Source organism: Dipodomys merriami, unplaced genomic scaffold (assembly GCF_024711535.1).
Source record: "Dipodomys merriami isolate MVZ:Mamm:240054 unplaced genomic scaffold, mDipMer1.0.p SCAF_69, whole genome shotgun sequence".
NCBI classification, from domain to species: Eukaryota; Metazoa; Chordata; class Mammalia; order Rodentia; family Heteromyidae; genus Dipodomys; species Dipodomys merriami.
In genome coordinates, this window is record NW_027206279.1 from 896,452 (window position 1) to 916,474 (window position 20,023).

At 53.3% G+C, this 20,023-nt stretch overlaps 1 protein-coding gene across 1 annotated transcript in view; it reads right to left on the reverse strand.

Moving 5' to 3' along the window:
- The window catches only part of Ryr3 (ryanodine receptor 3), a 348,483-nt gene that overhangs the window by 46,460 nt on the left and 282,000 nt on the right, over window positions 1–20,023 (reverse strand). Inside the window, exons 64-69 of the mRNA XM_070005709.1 lie at window positions 19,487–19,568; window positions 15,024–15,154; window positions 10,892–11,212; window positions 7,177–7,417; window positions 5,027–5,114; window positions 4,837–4,929 (exon numbers count right to left, since the gene is read on the reverse strand). Of these exons, the coding sequence (XP_069861810.1) occupies window positions 4,837–4,929; window positions 5,027–5,114; window positions 7,177–7,417; window positions 10,892–11,212; window positions 15,024–15,154; window positions 19,487–19,568 (956 nt within the window). The remainder of the gene's footprint in view (window positions 1–4,836; window positions 4,930–5,026; window positions 5,115–7,176; window positions 7,418–10,891; window positions 11,213–15,023; window positions 15,155–19,486; window positions 19,569–20,023) is intronic.

Here is a 20,023-nt window from a genome sequence, read left to right on the forward strand (position 1 = left end):
TGTGCGGTGTGTGGTGTGTATGGTGTGTGTGGTGTGTGTGTGTGCGTGTGTGTGTGTGTGTGTGGTGTGTGTGGTATGTGTGGTGTGTGTGTGTGGTGTGTGTGTGGTGTGTGTGTATGGTGTGTGTGTGTGGTGTGTGTGGTGTGTGTGTGGTGTGTGTGTGGTGTCTGTGTGTGCGTGTGTGGTGTGTGTGTGTGGTGTGTGTGTGTGTCTGCGTGTGTGCGTGCGTGTGTGTGTGTGTTTTCGGCCCTACAGCTTAAACTCTGGCCTGGGCACTGACTCTGAGCTTCTTACTCAAGGCTGGCACTACCACCTGAGCCACAGCGCCACTTCCAGTTTTTTCTGAATAGTTTATTGGAGATAAGGGTCTCTTGGACTTTCCTGCCTGGGCTGGTTTCAGATCTCAGTCTCCCGAGTAGTTAGGATTACAGGTGGGAGCCACCGGAGCCCTGCTCCGTTGGTGAGTCTTTGTTGTTTTCCAGATAGTTTCCTCCTAATTTTTGCCTGGGTGGGTATCAAACCACCATCCTCTTGTAGCTGGGATTACAGGTTTGAGTCTCCATTCCCAATCCTTTCTAAGAGCAGCACATAAGGCACGAGGCTTGGGCCGCTAGTAGTGCACACACTATCAATGAGCGGAAAAGAAGAATTTCCACATAGTATCCTTTAGTGGTAACTGGCGTGACCGCTAAAGGTTGGTGTCACCGTGTCTTATACAGAAACTCATGGTGATCTGCTGATTCCAGATCCAAGATTTTCTTTTGAGTTGTGCAGACTGAGTGGCAGGGGCTGTGGAGTGGGAACGCGGGGAGCCACTGACGGAAAACAGGACCATGCCCCTAGGGGGCAGCACGGAAGAGCAGGCTCTTGGGCAGCTCCATCTGCCAGTGTAGTGGCTGCCACCCTAGAAGAGCAGGCCGCCGGGAGGGAGCAGAGGCCGCAAGGGACCTCAGGTGAGCCCCGGCTGGCCCCATTGCAGGAGTGACGGCAGGTGTCTGCCTGTGCCACCCCACGGTGACTGTGGTGCCGTGGTGGCTGGAGCCTGGCACCCCTAATACCACGACAGAAAAAGACACGTCATGCCTTTGACCTGCACCTTTACGTGCAGGGCCTGTGTGGGAAGACAAGAGAAGAGAAACAAGAAAGTCAGTCAGTAAGAGCAGGATCCAAGACATGCTATTACAGCATCTTAGCCCGTTTCTCTGCCAACACAACAGACACTCAGATGTTCCGGGAGCGTGGTGACGCATCCCGGTCCCCCGCACGGCTCTCCAGGTCTGAAGTCTTCCCCTCCCCACGCCCCACTTTCCACCAGAGAATGCCACACACTGTCTGCTATGGGACCAAAGACTGCTTTTTCTTCCTAACGCTGTCACACAGTCAACTCCATCAGACCTTTGGCCGTAAAAAGGAAAATGACTGAACTCTAGGACAATTCTTAGGCTTACAAAGAGAGGTTCTCTTTTAAAAGAATAAAAAGTGCTCCAGCAGTACTCAGAGTGAATGCAGACGGACCGCTGCAGGACCCAGGCCCTGCACACCACCCGTACACCGCTCCCGACCCAGCAGATTCCACTTTCATTATTTCCTGCTGCGAAGTGGAGGCGTCACTGCACAACTTCCAAATAACTTCACTTCTCCACACTCAGGTCAGGAGTGGTTTATAATCAAGCAGACGGTGCCACGTAGGACCTTGGGGTTTTTACCTAGGCTTTTCCGTCTCCAGGGGAAGGGAGTTTGATAGGACACACTGCTGGTGCTGTTCTGCTATGTCAGACTTTGACTGAAGGTAAACATGCATCGGTGGAATTTGTGCATCCAGTTAGGTGCAGTAAAGGCAAGTCAATTGAACAATGGGTGTCAGAGCAAAGGGATTAGTTACGGGAACATCAGAAAATGAGAAGTGCATCAGAAGTGGGTATGTGTATATGAGACAGACAGACAGACGGATTGTGGGTGGAGAGAGTAACGGGCGAGGCTAGCAGAGGCCAAGAGGAAGAGTGTGTGTGTGCATGGGTGTGCGTGTGGGTGGGGGAGAATGAGTAAGATGTGAGCATCCTGTATAGGATGACAACAAAGAACACAGCAATAATGGAAGTGGAGGGAGGAAACGAAAGAGAAGCCGTAGTAAGAAGGAAGGCTGGGACAGGAAGGTCACGTGTAACTCTGGAAACCTCAAGGCACCTCTGTGAAGCGATCCACTGAAACTGTACTCTGTGAGCTGCTGTGGCTTCCCCCACAAGTCACTCTGATTCTTGCATCACAACTCTGAACTCTCTAGTTTACGACCGAGGTCAAGGATCTGGCATTGCTCGGGCTGAGCAAGTTCTAACTTACCATTCCCCACCGAGGAAGCTGCTGACACTTTTTTTTCCCCACAGAAAACAAAACAAGTTTAAAAGACAAAACAAAAATATCTGCTTAGCTTAGCGACATTTAGATTAACATATGTTGGCCAACTGGTGATATATAAACAAAATAGATAGTGAACGTTCAAAAACACGCTGCATTAGCTTCCAGAAAAACAGCATTGCTGTTTTTGGCCTTTAGTTCAGAGCTCCACTGTGAGCGGGGTGCCCATGGGGCATTTCTTCCGCTTCTCTTCCATCTGCAACAGCGTGTGCTGTGTGGCACGCGGCATTCGCACACACGCCCCAAAAGCCTGCCACCTGCCCTGTGGGAGGTTTCGTTGATACGACCCAGTACTCAACGTGGAGCCGAGGTGAAAGCAAGCAGATGTGATAGATAGCTGCCCATCCAGACCAGGCAGCAGAGAGAAAGCAATGCTGACAGACGCAGCTACTGAGGGACAAGGGGTTTCACTATCTTAAAATCACCTGCTGCCCTGTGCTGGAGATAAAGTCAGGAAGCAAGCTCGCCAGTCACATATGCTTACTCCCCACTCCAGCTTTCACTGAGGCTCCGGGAACAATGTGAATGAAGACTTGTTGACCTAAGGACCACAGTGGTACTGGCATCTCCGGACAGAGCCCCCAGTTCAGTTATACGGTAACTTTGGCCTACCCCAAGGGGCTCAGAAATGACTGCTACACATTGTCAACAGAATAAAATGGGTTTGCTCTTGAAGACTAACCTTACCAACAGAGAGGGTGCGGGACTCTGAGCATGACCACCGCCACAAAACCCACAGACCATTCTCCTCACTCAGTGATGCAGCTGAACACAACTGCAGGTGCGTGTGCTAGTAGGTGAGTTTTTAAAGGTCTTTTCTGTCGTCATCTCTGAATGAAAACCCAAAGGTCCAAAGTGTCTACTCATCACTGGAGGGTTGAGGCCATTTCCAGCCTCTCTCTGATCCAAATCCTAGGTCAGGGTCATTTTAGTTCCTCACTTGCCATCCCTGCCAAACAAGCCGGACCCTGGTTAGCTCCGGGCTGGGCCAGCGGATCTACCATAAGCTGAAGATAACCTGGGATTTACTGAGTTTCTGAAGAGGAAGGGAGGCGTGGAGGCCTGTGGTGGCTATACGAAGCCCCCATGGAGCAGCTTCTGATGAGCAAGGTGTCTCCGAGCCAGAGTCCTCCCCCACCCCCCAAATCTACCTTCTGCATCTCCAACCAGCAGGCAAGCTTACCAAAAGGTGCGTGACAACGAGTAAGTTCAGTGACTAAAGCGCAGAAGGACGGGCTATTGTAAGATTGCTGGCAGCAAGGCTCCCCTGCTCTGCGTGTGGCTTTGTCTGCCAGCCTCTACTAAGCAGCACACACGTAGCAGGAGTGTATTCCAGTGCGGTTTTGGGCAATGGAAGATGTGCCGGTGTTAGTACAGCTAACGGGGGCGAGGGGCTCAGAGGTGCTGCGGCTGCCCGGGCTTCCTCCACACCAGAAGACTCCAGGCGGGGTGCATTCCCGGGGCTGCAGGTCCACAGGCACGCGCCTCCATCCCCTGACTGGAAGGGTGCAAGCCTACGATGCCCATCTTTCCAGAACTGACCTCCGCGTTGGAGGGCCCCCTGCCATCCACCTTCCCACCCCCAGAGGCAGCACTGCGCCAGCCGAGGGATGCACAGCAGCAGGGCCACTGCCGCAAGGCTCACACTGCAGCACCGCTGCCGGCCCTCAGGGAGGCCTGTTTAATCAGGGTCAGTTAGGGTAAGCCCTGGCCGCGGGTAACAAGACCTTCCGTGGAGGAGGCACTGCGAGGGTGGCTCAGAATTCTCTCCAGTCAGGACAGTGAGGCCTCGGGGTTCAGGCAGGGCTCAGGCGGGGCTGGGAAGCCTCGGGGTTCAGGCAGGGCTCAGGCGGGGCTGGGAGCCAGAGCCGCCCGGCATCCCAGCCCACCTCCCCAGGCTTCACCCTTCTCTCTGTCAGACACGAGTCTGACGCGCCATCTTTCAAACATTCCCTGCAGAGATGGGCAAACGTTTGGCCTACGAGTACAGCCGTCACTGGGGATAAAGCAGTAAGAGGTCAACGTCTCTAAATAAAACAAGCACTGGTGCTCCAGATAGGAAGAAACAAACAGGATGCCAGAGCGAGTGCCACCAGCATCACCACGGAGACGCCAAGGTCATCTCCCCGCCCACTTCCCGCCACAGGAAGTTTCTATTTCAGAGCCACCAACAGCGGCTCCCGCCCTGGAGACCTCTTGACGGCCCTAGGTGAATCTTGAAACTTAAACTTTCTGACGTCCAAGCAGCTATTTACTGATAAAATGTGATGACTGAGCTTATTTGAGAACAGTTCCTTCAGCTCATCCTCAAATGTAGTTTGACCTACACAAAGTACGCACGAAGACCACAAAAACTGACACGGCTCCACACCGCACCCGCAGTCCAGGATGCAGCTTGGAACTGACTGTTAATCGAGGACTTACTTTGGACATCTTGCTTTTGCTGTCTCCAGTCAAAAATGCCAAATTATTAATTTCATTCTGAATCACAAAATTTTGCTCTTCTCTCTTGAAGTTCTAAATGAGGAGACATGAAAAGCAAACATCACAACAAAGTTCGCAAGGTCTGCACCTCTGGTCACCTCCCTAACTCGGGCCCCAGAGGTATCCTCACATGAGATTTGCACCACAGGATGAAGACTTCTGCCACCATGCAGAAAAGCTGATCCGAGTCAGCATCAGGGCTTTTCAGCCAGTTAGACCTGAAAAACAAACAAACAGGTAGATGAAATTCAGAAAGGATTAAAATGCCCACACTCTAAAAATGATGCCTTCCCACACAAAGGCAATCATCAAGGGGACTAAAATGTCGGCATCTCTCCTCAAAGTATCCATCGAACTGGGGTATGTTTTTGAAAGATCTCCAGGGACCATTTACAGTTTTGCTAGAAGATTCAAGGAAGATCTTAGCAAATGAATGTCAGAAGTCAGTACTGCAGGTGGGGTAGCAGCCCCAGGCCATCACATCCCAATCCCAAACTCCTAACCGCTTTGTTTCTGTTCTTTCCGATTTAGAGTGCCAACGCGGCTTCTACCCGCACAGGTACAGAAGGACTTGAAGGCCCTCACGCTGCAAGGATGTGTTTCTAAGCCAGGCTCCATGGCCATGACACTCAGGAAGAGCTGAGAGCAGGGTGAATGAATTAATGATGATCTCAAAGACGCTCTGACATTGCCGTATTTAGCAACTGTCAAACACCCTACACAGTCTTGAGTCCCCGATCATCAGTAGTGATGAATGCAATTAAAGATCTATTTCTGTAGCAACCTTACTCTACTTGTATTTTTATTTGCATATTAAACTCTGACAGATTCCTTCTCCCTTCTGCTAACGTAATTATGCTATCGGAAATGACTAAAATGACCCTCAAAGCAGGGATCCTTTTGTGAAGATGAGTATCATTTCCTGTAGCTAGGTGAGAAAACCGTCTCCAGTGTGCCTGTAAACGCATTTTATCTGTATCTAGCTATCTATAGATGTTTACTTTGAAATACTAAATATACTCAAAAAATGACTTCAAACAAGTACAGCTCTTTGTAACGTGAATGCTAACTTAGTCCGGCTGTATTTCCTGCCCCCGACGGAGAGGGTTGGCCTTTCACCCTCACAGGGTGTGACGAGCCGTCTCTGCTCAGGGGTCCCTTTCTCAGAATCACCCTGCTCAGCGCCTTCTCCATCCTGCCTGACTCCTGTCACCCTAGACATCATCTGCTGTGGGCTTTGCTGATGGCTCATGCTCCCTTATTCCCAGGATGGAAGCTTCTAGACCAGACAGTGATTTCACTCCTTCTTCCCACTAGAACAGAGCCGGCCCCAACCCAGGAATAGGAGCTGAGTGAATGTGCGGGGCGGCAGAGGGGTAGGAATGGTCCGCTGTGCATGGCCTGGCTGGCAAGCTGCCTCTGACGTGGCTCCTAAGGCTGTGGGTCACAGTCCACACAGACTCCCTGGTCAGAGGCCTGCACCAGCTATTACAGGGGCGCTGTGGGGAGGCTGGAGGGTGTGGGGAGGCTAGGGGGTGCGGGGAGGCTGGGGGGGAAGCTGGGGGGTGTGGGGAGGCTAGGGGGTGTGGGGAGGCTGGGGGGTGCGGGGAGGCTGGAGGAGGGTGCGGGGAAGCTGGGGGGTGTGGGGAGGCTGGGGGGTGTAGGGAGGCTGGGGGGTGGTGTGGGGAGGCTGGGAGGTGTGGGGAGGCTGGGGGGTGTAGGGAGGCTGGGGGGTGGTGTGGGGAGGCTGGGGGGTGTAGGGAGGCTGGGGGGTGGTGTGGGGAGGCTGGGGGGTGTGGGGAGGCTGGGGGGTGTGGGGAGGCTGGAGGAGGGTGCGGGGAGGCTGGGGGGTATGGGGAGGCTGGAGGGGGATGTGGGGAGGCTGGGGGTGCGGGGAGGCTGGGGTGTGGTATGGGGAGGCTGGGGGGGAGGCTGGGGTGTGTGGGGAGGCTGGAGGAGGGTGCAGGGAGGCTGGGGGATGCAGGGAGGCTGGGAGGGGGAGGCTGGGGTTGTGGGGAGGCTGGGTGGGGCAGCAGCTGTGTCTGGCCAGCCACCGTGTCCTGCCCTCCTTTCCATTCGTGCCCACAGGGCCCAGGAGGGGCAGGGGGGCTAGGCTGTCCTCTTCCCATTCGTGCCCACAGGCCCTGGAGGGCAGGGGGGCCGGGCTGCCCTCCTTCCCATTCGTGCCCACAGGGCCCGGGAGGGCAGGGGGACTGGGCTGCCTTCCTTCCCATTCGTGCCCACAGGCCCCGGGAGGGGCAGCGGGCCGGGCTGCCGCACCTGTGGTTGTCCACGTAGCGGATCAGCAGTGGGTAGAAGGCGTAGAGGTCTCTGCAGAGGATGGAGAACTCGTCCAGGATGAGCAGCTCGGCCTCCTGCGTGTCCGCCTTGCCGTCGGCTCGCAGCTGCTCCTCCTCCTGCACCGTCTTCACGGCCTTCTTCTTCAGCTTCTCCAGGGTGGGGATGAAGTGGCTGCGGAGCAGGTCCGGCCTGGCTTTGCTGATGATCGGCTGGGCGTACACTGCACGTGCAGACAAAGGCTCTTACCTCACCGGGTGCCCGTGAGCACAGGGCGCTGGCAGGCAGGGCTGCGGTGGGCACCGTCCCGGGACCCTCCGGCTCCCAGGGCTGCGGTGGGCACCGTCCCGGGACCCTCCGGCTCCCAGGGCTGCGGTGGGCACCGTCCCGGGACCCTCCGGCTCCCAGGGCTGCGGTGGGCACCGTCCCGGGACCCTCCGGCTCCCAGGGCTGCGGTGGGCACCGTCCCGGGACCCTCCGGCTCCCAGGGCTACGGTGGGCACCGTCCCGGGACCCTCCGGCTCCCAGGGCTGCGGTGGGCACCGTCCCGGGACCCTCCGGTTCCCAGGCTGTGGTGGGCACCGTCCCGGGACCCTCCGGCTCCCAGGGCTGCGGTGGGCACCATCCCGGGACCCTCCGGCTCCCAGGGCTGCGGTGGGCACCATCCCGGGACCCTCCGGCTCCCAGGGCTGCGGTGGGGGGGGCCACTGTTCCACTCCCGGCCCGCCAACCCCTCCTCCTGCACGCAGGCCCGTGCCAGCGCCCCCTCTTCTGAACCGCCTGTCTGGCGTCACCTTACAGTACGCTCCTGTGTGCTTTGGCCCGCTGGCTAGATCTTAAGTTCCAAAGAAAGTCTTTTACTAAGAAGAACCAGGCCTGTGCTGCTCGAGGGCAGGCCTGGAGCTACCCAGGCCAGGCATTTGCTGGCCACCCTCGACTGATCGCTTCTCCTCCGCTAGAGGTGCTGACATGTCTGTCCTACTGCAACCAATAAACATGCCCAGTTACTATGTACTAGTGAAAAAGTTGTAAGAATGACTATGAATGATTATGACATTCTGATGCTACCAGCTGAAGGCTTAGTTCAATTTCTTTAGCATTGATCAGGTGCAAATACTGACATTACTCTCTTCATTATATGGTTAAATGCAAATAGGCCCATTAGGGATTGGCAAACACAAAAGATAAAGTCTGTGTTTATATATGTGTGTATACATGCGCATATTTATGCTTTCCAGGTATTTTATAGAAAAATCTGTTAAAAGAACAATAATGCAACTATCACCCTGGCCAACCTATCCCCTGGAGGCTTGCTTCCCTGGGACATAGTGCCAACATCAGTGAAAAATGAACACAGAGAGGCCTGGCAACAGGGGACACCAAAAAGGGAAACCAGTATGCTGACAATGGCTTTTTTTTTTTTTGTTGGTCCTGGGGCTTGAACTCTGGTCCTGGGCGCTGTCCCTCAGCTCTTCAGCTCAAGGCTAGCGCTCTACCCTTGAGCCACAGCGCCACTTCCAGTTTTCTAATGGTTTATTGGAGATAGGAGTCTCACAGACTTTCCTGCCCAGGCTGGGTTTGAACCGTGATCCTCAGACCTCAGCCTCCTGAGTAGCTGGGATTACAGGCATGAGCCACCAGTGCCTGGGTGGTGGTGGCCTTTCTTAAAGAACAAGAAAAAAACACCTCTTATCTTACCTTTCATTCCCTTTTAATTACATATTGATTGATTACACTATTATTAACTAGATTAACAGGATAGGATATTTTGATGATAAAAATCAGATTAATGGTAAGTAAAGGGAAAAATAAAATGAGTAACAGTGTGAACGATTGATGTATGTTTGAATGGGCATCTTGGCCGTTAGCTCAGGACATTTCAATTAGAAACGGTCCCATTCTAGTCACTTTCTTATCTTATTTCTCTTTATTTTTCACTTCCACGCAAAAAAGGTAGTTTTCGCAAGAAAAGGTTAAGAGGGCTTTTGGAGACATGCACTAGCTGAGAACTGAGGCTTCCCGACTGCACTGCGGTGCCGCTCAGCTGAGGCCCAAATCGGAATGGCCGTAGCTGACCCGGGGGTTGGGATTGCAGCTGTTCCTCGCTATAACGTGGCTCATTACTACGGCTTCACTGTACCTTGGGGTTGAAAAACAATACATAAAGATGATCCCTCACCCATCACGGGGGTTACAGTCCAAAGACCCCACGGTAGTGAGAATCCGCAAAGTAGCGTTCCGTGAACCCCGGGGTAGCGGGGTGACCGGCCAAGGTGGCTATTGTGCAGATTTCCACCTCCCACAGGGAGGGGTCTCTGGGGTGTAACTCCAGCAGGTGAGGGACCCCTGCACTTTTAAAATGGACTTGGGCGCTGGGAAGGTGGCTCGGTGGTACAGTGCTCGCCTCGCATGCATAAGGCCCTGGGTTCGATTCCTCAGCACCACAGAAGTAGAAAAAGCCGAAAGTGGTGCTGTGGCTCAAGTGGTAGAGCGCCAGCCTTGAGCTGAAGAGCTGAGGGACAGCGCCAGGCCCAGAGTTCAGGCCCCACGACCGACAAAACAAAACAAAACTGACTTGGCTACCAGAAGTTCTCTGGCCTGGACTGAGTGCAGTCTGGCCCTGCCTGTGGGAGATGCTCAAGTCTGGTACCCGTCAGCGCCCCTCAGAGACAACCCCCCCTCCCTGGGGGGAGGAGCAGGGGCTGTGATCCCTCAACACACTGCATGATGGCCTACAACACTTTGTTCTGCCACAGGAACCATGGGAGGCCTGCATACAGCTATCCATACAGTGGATGCCATGAACAGCATCTCGGGTCTCACGGCCCTGTGGCCAGATGTCCTTCACCTCTGCGAGGCTCATGAGTAAGAAGAGAACACACACACCGCTCACTCAGGTCCACGGAAACCTACAATAGCCACTGGTACCCAAAGTGTTTCCTATGTTGATTTCAGTTCACTTGTGAGACCAAAAGGAGCTAGGAACTTTTCTTCTTCAGTCTACCAGTTTTCCCAGGAAGGACATTTCTCAGTGTTGGGCTGACAGCTGCCTCTAGCCTAGCGATGGCATTTATGGAACAGGAACAGGTGTGGTGCGCTGTGACTGCCTTCGCACCGGAATCCCACACGCCAGTCGGACAGACAGGGTGCTCAGTATCTGCAGTTTCCTGACTGGGGGAAGGGTATTCATTTCCCAAGCGTGTGCTTTGTTATGTTTTAAAGGTTGAGAAACAGAACATTGGCTAGTGACACTAAGCACCTACTCCATTCCAGCCATTACAGAAGGGCACAAAGACAAACACAGGGCTGGAAGTGCCCCTACTATGCGCCTACATCAGGCGGTCCTAGAAAACATAAAGCGACATGCAAATGCAGAGTGACAGGAAGACCCCGGCGGGAGGGGCTGCAAAGTGGCAAGCACTTATCCAAAATTAGGGATAATTACTGCATCTAAGAGCAAGTACGGTGCTGCTCCCAGCATGGAGGGAGTGATCGAGAAGGCTTCCTGGAGACTTGCGGGGCCTGGGTCAGCAGGGCTCACGTGGGCAAGGCTCCACGAAGCTCTTCGGGGAACATGTCAGTCACGCTTACAGTGAAGCGACTGGGAGGCAGGAGGAGAGAGCGGTGCCGCTCACCCCCCACGCGACTGCCCGAGACGGAAAGCATCCAGCCACCCGGGGAGAAGAGGCGTGCGTACCTGCAATGCGCTTCATCCAGGAAGCCTCGTCGATGCCCAGGTTGTTGTTGATGATTTTCAGGATGTTGCCCAGGATGAGGCTGAGGTGCTCGGACGTGACGGTGGTGCAGCAGGGCCCGGCGCTTGGGGGCAGGCTCTCGGGGCCCTGCTCCCACCAGTAGGACAGGTAGCTGCACAGCATGGGCAAGGTCACCTCAATGACATGGGGCATCTCTGAGTACCGGGCGCCCGACTCGGCCAGGCTGCCGATCTCCTCCATCAGGCCTTCCAGCGGGGGGACGCCGGGACACATGTCTTCCACCATGTCTGGCAACCCCAGAACTGACCCAGAGGAGGCAGAAGGGAAGGCACAGTCATCCAAAGGCACTGTGGGCGGCCTTTCCTCCCCCTCCCCATTCTTCCTCTCCCTATTCCATACCCCGAGGACACCTTGAAGGGTGGGGCAGTTTGGGACCGCTGGCCAGTGCACAGACTACACCAAAGAGCGCATTTTCCCAGGTGTCACACTGGTGTGAACACACCTGGGCGTAGATTAGAGCAGCCCAGCACGCCATGAGGGGGCACGCAGAAGGCTTCTCTGGGTGCAGCAAGCCTCCTGCCCAGGCCTAGAGCATCTCTTACTGGAGAGACAGGAGAAGAAAAGTGACTAGCAACCAGCCATTTAGTGGCGGAGTCTTAGTTTGGTGCCCTCGGTCCTATCAGTTTTGCTTAGAGAAGCTAGAAAACCTTCACACAGTCCCTCAGCCGCCTGAGCCACTCTGTGAGTCTGTGTTGGTTATTTTTGAGCTAGGATGTGCCCCACGCCTGGCCAGCCGATCTGCGATCAGCCGATCTGCGATCCCTGTTTGTGCCCCCCTGGCCTGCGATGACAGGCTCGCTCCCTCCCTAGGCTGGGATGACAGACGCCGTGGTGGTTCTACTCGGGACACTGCAGTGATGGTCGCGGCAGGTGTGATGCCACGCAGCACTTTCTGCTGCTATCACCGGGCGTTCAGTGTGTGGAAACTGAATGTCTCACACGCGGGACCAACCCAGACAACTCCAGAGGAGGGTCAGCATGGCAGGCGAAGCCTCCCGGCTGTGATTTACAGGAATTATACAGCCAGACATGGTTTACCACCAATGCTGGTCGTCTGCAGAGAGCAATGCATCATGCCCCCGGTGGCAGAGCAGCCGTGGCCGACAGAATGTGGGGAGAAACTCACACATAGGGAAATTTTATATATGTACCTGCAGAGTCATTAGATAAGGACAGAAGTCAAACGTTCAGCCTTGCAGCCTGGCACAAAGAACCTTCCAGCTGCCTCAGAAGCAGCTGGAGTTTAGAATCATTGGCTGTAAGATGACACAGAAAACTGAGGTATGTGTCTGTTTCGATGTCACACAGACAGCACATCGGTGTAGATCTTTTCCCTGCCTCAGAAGAATGAAGTTTCTTGAGGTTGGTGCCCTGCAGTCATGATAAAACCTTTCAAAGCAACTTAGACAGACGGTAATGGGTTCCTGCATGGAACAAACGTTTGTGATTCAGAAGGCGTTTTGTACTTCCAGTGCGGCCTAAGAACTGCACAGTTACCTGAAAAACAGCTCGGCTGAGTCCCGCCAGCCCAGAGGCTGCTGGGGGAGTCGTGAGAACACACTGCCTTTTCGACTTCTAGAACGCTGGTTCTCAAGCAGTGTCCTCCCAGGCCACTGAGCCACCGACGCCAGCGCCAAGCTCAGTGATCTGCATCAAGCCTTCCGGGGGTTCAGATGCACGTTAGACTTTAAGTGCTACTGAGATCCATTCTGAAGTCCTTGCCGCTGCACCCAGCAGCTCTTCACCCAAGAGAAGCATCAGTGCCGGGGGGGGGGGTGTGTGCGGAAGTGGGCCCCCGCTCGGTGGCTGGTGACTCTGTATTAAGTGGGCTGGCCGGCACAGGAAGCTTTCAGCAACCCAATATTCTGGACACTTCCACACACAAGCATGGATTTATCTTGCTTGGCATAACTGTCATGAAGTAGTATGAACACGCTTCCAGGCATTGCTTGAGTTTTGGATAAATAAGCAAAGTGCCCAGGTTCCTACAGTGGCATGAGTAACTGCTGGCAAAGCACCACGTGTGATTGACACAGATGCCCAAGTGACAGATTACCGGGATAAATCGGTCGTCGATCACGGCTCTGCCGGCGGTGGCCCCTCAGGGCCCACCAGCCACTCCCAGGGCAGCCTGTAGACCCCGCACACAGCCCTGAAAGGCCTCAGACCCTCCCTTTACAGTCAAACCCAAGGTGACAAGCGCAGGCTCCAGGGACTCCAGCACTGGGCCCCGTGTTCCCCTGTGTCTGGTCTCCGGCACCCGGAGTCCTGTGTGTCTCTGATGAGAACCCTGAGCCCATCACTCCCAGCCTTGGCTGCTTTCTTCTGTGGCAGCATGCAAGTACTGGCACTTACTGTTTACTTATGAACATCTTATTAAATCAGCGCAAAGGGATATAAAACAAACTTTAAAAAACCCCAAAAAACCCAAACCAGCCATGGGTACGGAGGGTGACGGAGACCCTGCCCCTTCCCCCAGAGCTGTCCAGGTCTTCCTCCTCGTCTACTGCACCCCTGTGAACTGAAAAGGTGCAGTTCTATACCGTGGTGACACAAAGACAAGGTGTGTGTGTGTACATGTGTGCGCGTGTGCACACACACGCACACACATGCACGCACGCACACACACACACACTATACCAGGGTTGAGCTCAGCCCTGTACTCAGCTTGCTTACTCATGGCTGGTGTTCTACCACTTGAACCACCCCTCCAGTCAGGAATTTTGCTGTCTACTTAGAGATGGAGCCTCACGGACTTTTCTGCCTTGCATGGAGATCCTCCTCAGTTGCTATGGTTACAGGTGTGAGCCACGGCACCTGCTTACATTGCTTCTTGGTGGTATATTTTGACACTGTTGGCTCAGAACAAATGCACACATCTCCCTGACTATCACCCATGGGCTCCGCGTCCCTGTCGAGGTGGGGAGCAAGACTCGGCTGGTGTTTGTTTGCCCGCGTCCGTCTCCGCCATTGCTCAGCCACCCCAAAGCCTGCTCTGGGACCTTTCGCGTTAGTGGTGCCTCACTTGGAGTCAAGAGCCAGCAGAGAAAAGGTCGGAAAATCTGAACTTTTGCTAGTGTTAGAGAGAGAAGAAAGTGAGGTGATCTGAGTGGGTGGAGAGAGCTGAGCTTACAGACTTCTCCGGGGACTCTGGAAAGCCGTGATGCTGTGCCAATGTGTCTCTCCTGACCTGCTCTGAGAACATTGGTCTCACCGTGCTCCAGTACAGAAGTGATTTTATTACCAGCCTCATCTAAACTGTGCCTGTGGTGACTTCTGGGGGCAGCGTGTTCTTCTGATGGGAAGGAATTGGAGCAAGGTTTCCCTCCTCCTTCCTTAGATAAAAAGTGCCGTAGTGACAAAGAAACTTCCCGGCAGCCCTCGGTCACAATCTTCTCTCCCAGGGGCTCATGGCAGCTTTGGAACGAGGACCTGAGAACAAGGCGTTGCTAAAGCCCCGCGAGCGACTAGTCTGGTAGGGTGGCAGAGCACTAACCTTGAGAAAATAGCTCAAGGACAGTGCCCAGACCCTGAGTGCAGGCCCCACAACGAACAAAAAAGAAAGAAAGAAGAACATCCCTTTCTTGAATAGTTTCTCTGAGCTTTAGTGCTTTCTGTTGTGTCTGTGTGGGCAGCACCTCTGACAGTCTCTACTTGCAGACGGCAGTCAGGCCGTCCATGTGGCCATGCCCCTTCTGATGCCAACACCGCAGCAACAGCTGCATAACAGCATTTCCACGTGCAGAAGAGATCCGCGGACCCCAACCAGACCAGAGACGTGAGGTCTTAGGAGGGAAGGGAGTTAGAAGCCAGAGATACCAACTCCTCGTTTCATAGATGCGGAATCCAAGCCTAGTGCCAGCCAGGTCTTGTGCTCGCGCATCTCTGTTGTGAGATGGTGGGATATCGGTCCAGTCTCTGACTGACTGAGCTGCGGCGCTCAGGAGTGGAACCACCCTGCTCCAGGACTGCTGCTCCCACCCACGCCGCCTCCCAGCCCGCTGGCCTCTCAGCCCTGGGACAGGCTGGTGGGCTCCGTGGGAAGACACTTACTAGATCTCTCCCTGGGAGTTTTGGTGTTGAAGACCGAGAGGGGATTGTAGCGATTCAGGGTGGGCTCCAGGAAGGCCACAGGCACTGCGGCTGCCAGGGAAGCCAGACATTCTCCGAGGGCAGGACGTTGCCTGGAAACAAAGAAGTCCATTTAGAAGGGCGCCTGCGCTGTCTGGCCCTCGGCCTCATGCACTGGCTGGCCAGGCCCCTTTCCAGGGACGTGGTCCCTTTGTCGAGCATTTCCTGGAGATGTATTCCCGGGGCCCTGAGGCTCCAGGAGGCTGTGTGGACATGTCTCCTCTGCTTCCTTCCTGGATATTGGTGGCTGAGCTGGAGCCTAGCTCTTACCGGCTCGGGTGTTGTGACACACCGTTGGCTGTGTCCTTCCCCAGCCACCTCAGAGAACATGTTCTGCTGGTACCCAGTGCACTCTGACCCTCCTTGATCTGAGAACGCTCTGGCACTGTCTGTGCAATTTCTGTGAGTCTGTCCTCTCCTGCAGATGGAGACCGGACCACTAGTGGGAACAGCTGGTAAGACGTCCAAGTGTTAACAAGGTACGGAATAAAAGACCGGCCTTAACACAGAAAACAAAAACGGTGTGAAAGGGTATTTGTAGATTTCAAGAGGAAAGTTCTAATATATAGCATTCCTCTCCTTCCCCTTTAAAAAGATCAGTTTTTCTACCTTGAATAACTCCTGCTTCTAAGTCTCTTTGTAAAACAAGCAAACACCATAAAACCAGGGTTTCTATTCCAACCGGGCTGGGCTCAGGGCCTTGTGCTTCCCACGGAGCCGTGCTTTGGACCTTTTATTTCCCGGTCTCACCTCCTTAGCCAGGCATGAGTCTGGGCCCAAGCACGAGGCTTCCCCAGAGCTCGGGTGACAGGTGCTCACCAGTGTGAAAGGGTCTCATGGATGTTTTCCTGCCCAGGTTGGCATCAGAGATCCCAACCATCTCAGCCTCTCGAGTAGCGAGAGTTGTAAGTGTGATTCACCAGGACTGCCACCTGCTGTTTCCTCTTCTAGCTATGCTCAAGATGGTGGACAGGCCTCGAGCCAGGGCTTCATGGGCCCCCCCTGGGCACATGGCCGGAGACCTCAGTGATGGGAAGACACGGAAGCCCTTCCACGTCAGACCTGTGTGTGCACAGGGCTGCTTCTGTTAAGTCTCACTGTGGGTGCCAACAGAAGCACCATGCTGTACTCTTCTCTTTTTATTGGAGGCAATCGGGGTACGATTTCAAGTCTGACAGCAAATTTTAGTTGGCACGAGGTGGGTCTAGGACACTCTTCTGAATTGCTTTGGTGAAAAATTAATCCATCTCCTCCTTTCTCTTTTACCAAAATGAAAGTCACGATCTCATAAAAGTGGGTCTGTGAAGTTATTCAGAAGACAGCTAAGAAGTCCCATTTCTCCTGGGCTGCACGCTCAGGGACTGACCCTGTCCGCCCTGATATTAATTACTGCAGAGTCTGAGCCTCACCAGTTCACCCACAGGACATTTTCTAGTCTGGAGTACACAATCATGCTAATTAGCTGTTCAGCCAAGAAAGATAAACAACACATCTCCAGGTCTACATGCTAAAATAGTCTGTAAAAGTAATGCTTCAGGATGCTGAATGACCTCAGCCCCAGACCTAAGCAAAGACTGAACTGGCAAAGCTGCTAAGATGCTACGTCTCCAGTGACTAGCACCATCTGGGGCACAGCAAGCCGGGCCAAACCTCCAGGCAGGGAGGGGCTGGAAGACCACTCCACAGCAACCCAAAACCCAGACTGACTTGAAGTTCGTCAGTGGATATGAAAACGATTTGCTTTTATTTAGTTGTTACCACTTAGCACTTTGTTATACATAATAGATAGGTGGTGACAGATTGAAAGGGGTTTAATTTCTATTCTCAGTATGTTTTACTTCCTAATTTATTAACCTCTCAAATTAACCCCATGGATCTCAATGGGGTTTGCTGTCAGGAACAAGCAATCTCAGTGAAAATATTAATGTCTCACACATATATGGTGTTTGTAATTTTGAAAATTCTATCATGTGTATTCAAAAGATGCTAAAGAAGATAACATGTAGCAGAGGAGAATACACAGTCCTAGCGAGAAGTACCTTTACAGGGGTGCATGCGTAGTGTTTGATCAGAAACCATTGATCAGGAGCCAGGCAGAAAATAGAATGAATACATATATTGCAGCATGAAGGAGAAAACACAGTATTCATGAAAAATAAAAACTGAGATTAGATGTTTTAAGTAATCCAGTTCTAAGTTATTTTTCCGGAACAAAATCCTATCAAGGGCTGGGAAGGTGGTTCAGTGGTAGAGCGCTTGCCTTGCATGCATGAGGCCCTGGGTTTGATTCCTCAGCACCACACAAACAGAAAAAGCTGGAAGTGGCGCTGTGGCTCAAGTGGTAGCGCGCTAGCCTTGAGCTGAAGAGCTGAGGGACAGCACCCAGGCCCAGAGTTCAAGCTCATGACTGGCAAAAAAAAAAAAAAAATCCTTCAAGTCTCTACATTTCTCAAAGACTCTTCATGTTAAATTATGCAAGTATTCTGCATGATTAAATGCACAAAAGCCTTTACCCTTCTCAGAAATTCTATCTGAAAACCTCACTAGTCATTACCATCATTTGCATGATTGCCTCAATTACAAAAACATTTAAAAAGAAATGCGGGTTTCAGTGACTCCTCCTCCTCTTCAAACTCCATCCGTCACCAGGCGACTGGCAGCATTTCTAACTACAACACACACTCAAGCTCTAGTTGGACCACACATCTCTTGCAATCCAATAGATACTTAGTAGTTAAGGAAAATCCAGTGAACAGTGGCCGAGCAAGGATGGGCTTATTACTCGTAACTTCTCTTCCTGACCAACACATTAGAAACAAGACAGAAGGAGACCCTGACATAGCGTGGGTCTAGCATGCCCTCCGGGGGCGTCCAGCGGCCAAGGCCCAGGCCCAGGCTCTGGGGACATGGTGACGTCTTGTATTTTATGAACATGAACCTACCAAAAAGGACATAATTAAATGAAAATTTCAGCCAGGTGCTAATGGCTCAGGCCTATAATCCTAGCTGCTTGAGATGCCAAGAATGGAAAGCTAATGGTTCGAGGCTAAGTAGGGCAGAAAAGCTCACAAACCTCCTTCTTCAGCCATAGCTGGGTTCAGTGGTGTGTACCTGTAAATTCTGAGCTACAAGGAAGGCTGGAATGAGAGACCGGCTCATGGTTCTAGGCCAGCCAGCGGAGAAAAGTGGTAAGACCAATGCTACAGAAGGAGGCTGGGTACGGTGGCACCGACTGTTACACCAGTGACTTCACCGTTTCTAAAAGCTGGTAAATCGAGGCTCAGATATTCTCCCTGGTGGGAGGCAGCACTATATTCTACAAATAACCAATGATAACAGGTCTGGAGGGCTGAACGTGTGGTTCAGGCAGAACACAGACTGCAAAGTCAGGCCCAACCCCAGGACTGCAAACATAAGCCAGCCGGCAAATCCCGTGGAGCTGGCTGCCGCCTGGAGGGGCGGTGCTGGGGGGGCGCGGAGGATCAACTGAGCTCCCTCCTCCCCTGCTTCTCCTCCTGCAGTACTGAGAGTCTCATTACCAGCTCATCACTCCAATCAATGAGTTCTTTAGTTCTAAAAGGAGATCAAGTCTCTTTCTGCTTTATGGAGACACTGCAATTTGAATTGATGTACGCTTTATCACAAAATAAAGGTTTATTGTTAGGTGGTCTGATAAAAGCACCATCAACAGAGCAGACCCCCAAAGTAGATTAGATTAAGTAAAGCATAGATTGAATTCTTTTATCCTTTCATGTGTGAAAGGGGGGAAAAAAAGAAAGATAAAGTCTTTTAAGGATAAAACTCAGGCCAGAGTTTTATCCTTCCAATCTCAGCCCTGGATTTAGACAGAACAACACAACACCTGGCATTTGATGCTGAAGAGCCAGGGAGAGCCAGGCCTCTCCTGTGCGGGAAGATTAGGAGGACAAAGCTGTAAACCAAGCGCTTCTGCAAGGACTCGAGACTAGTGAGCAGCGTTTCTGCTTCTGAAGCACGCACTTGCTCAAAGCTAGCTAACCTGACAGCGGGGCGCGGGCAGGACCCACGGTCCCGAAGCGTGGGCCACGCGACCTTCTGCAGCGCCTTCCCGCGGGAGGCTGGGCCTGGGAGACCAGACGCGTCTTCACAGTCTTGGTGACAAGCACAGGCTTCTGTCTGGCCACGCGCACGCCAGGCTTCCCCCACCCACGCCACGCATCTCAGCACCTGACTACGCTTCCTGCCACTACCAGATACGCCTCCCCAAGGCTCAACACCCATCCTTCCACACCACTGAACAGTCTGGTTTTGCTGCGCGGACAAGATGCTATTAAATGTTTAAAAAATCCCGGGTAACATCCCCCCCGCCCCCCCCCCAACGTGTTCATCTCTCGTTTGCCAATTACCTCTCAACATAGATGTTTCTTCCGGTGCCGAGGGAATAGAGGCTACATAGTATGCGGTAGCATGAAATCTGCACGTCGCTCACTGAAACAGAGCAGAGACGTCCTCATCACATGCATCCTGGCCCAGATGCACACGGGACAGTCCACGAAGGGAAAGGCATCGGCACGAGAAGCGCGCTCTCCTTCTTTTTTTTTTTGTCGGTTGTGGGGCTTGAACTCTGGGCCTGGGCGCTGTCCCTCAGCTCTTCAGCTCAAGGCCAGCACTCTACCACTTGAGCTACAGCGCCACTTCCGGTTTTCTGGTGGTTTATTGGAGATAGGAGTCTCACGGTCTCTCCTGCCCAGGCTGGCTTTGAACCGCGATCCTCAGATCTCAGCCTCCTGAGTAGCTAGGATTACAGGCGTGAGCCACCAGCGCCCGGCTTGAGAAGCGCGCTCTCCTTCTAAGCGAAGGGAGCCTTTGCAGCCATGCCAGCTTGCTGGGGGGCGCCGAGGGGCACCGCCTTCCTGGGCTTGGGATGAGGCGCACAGACCTTC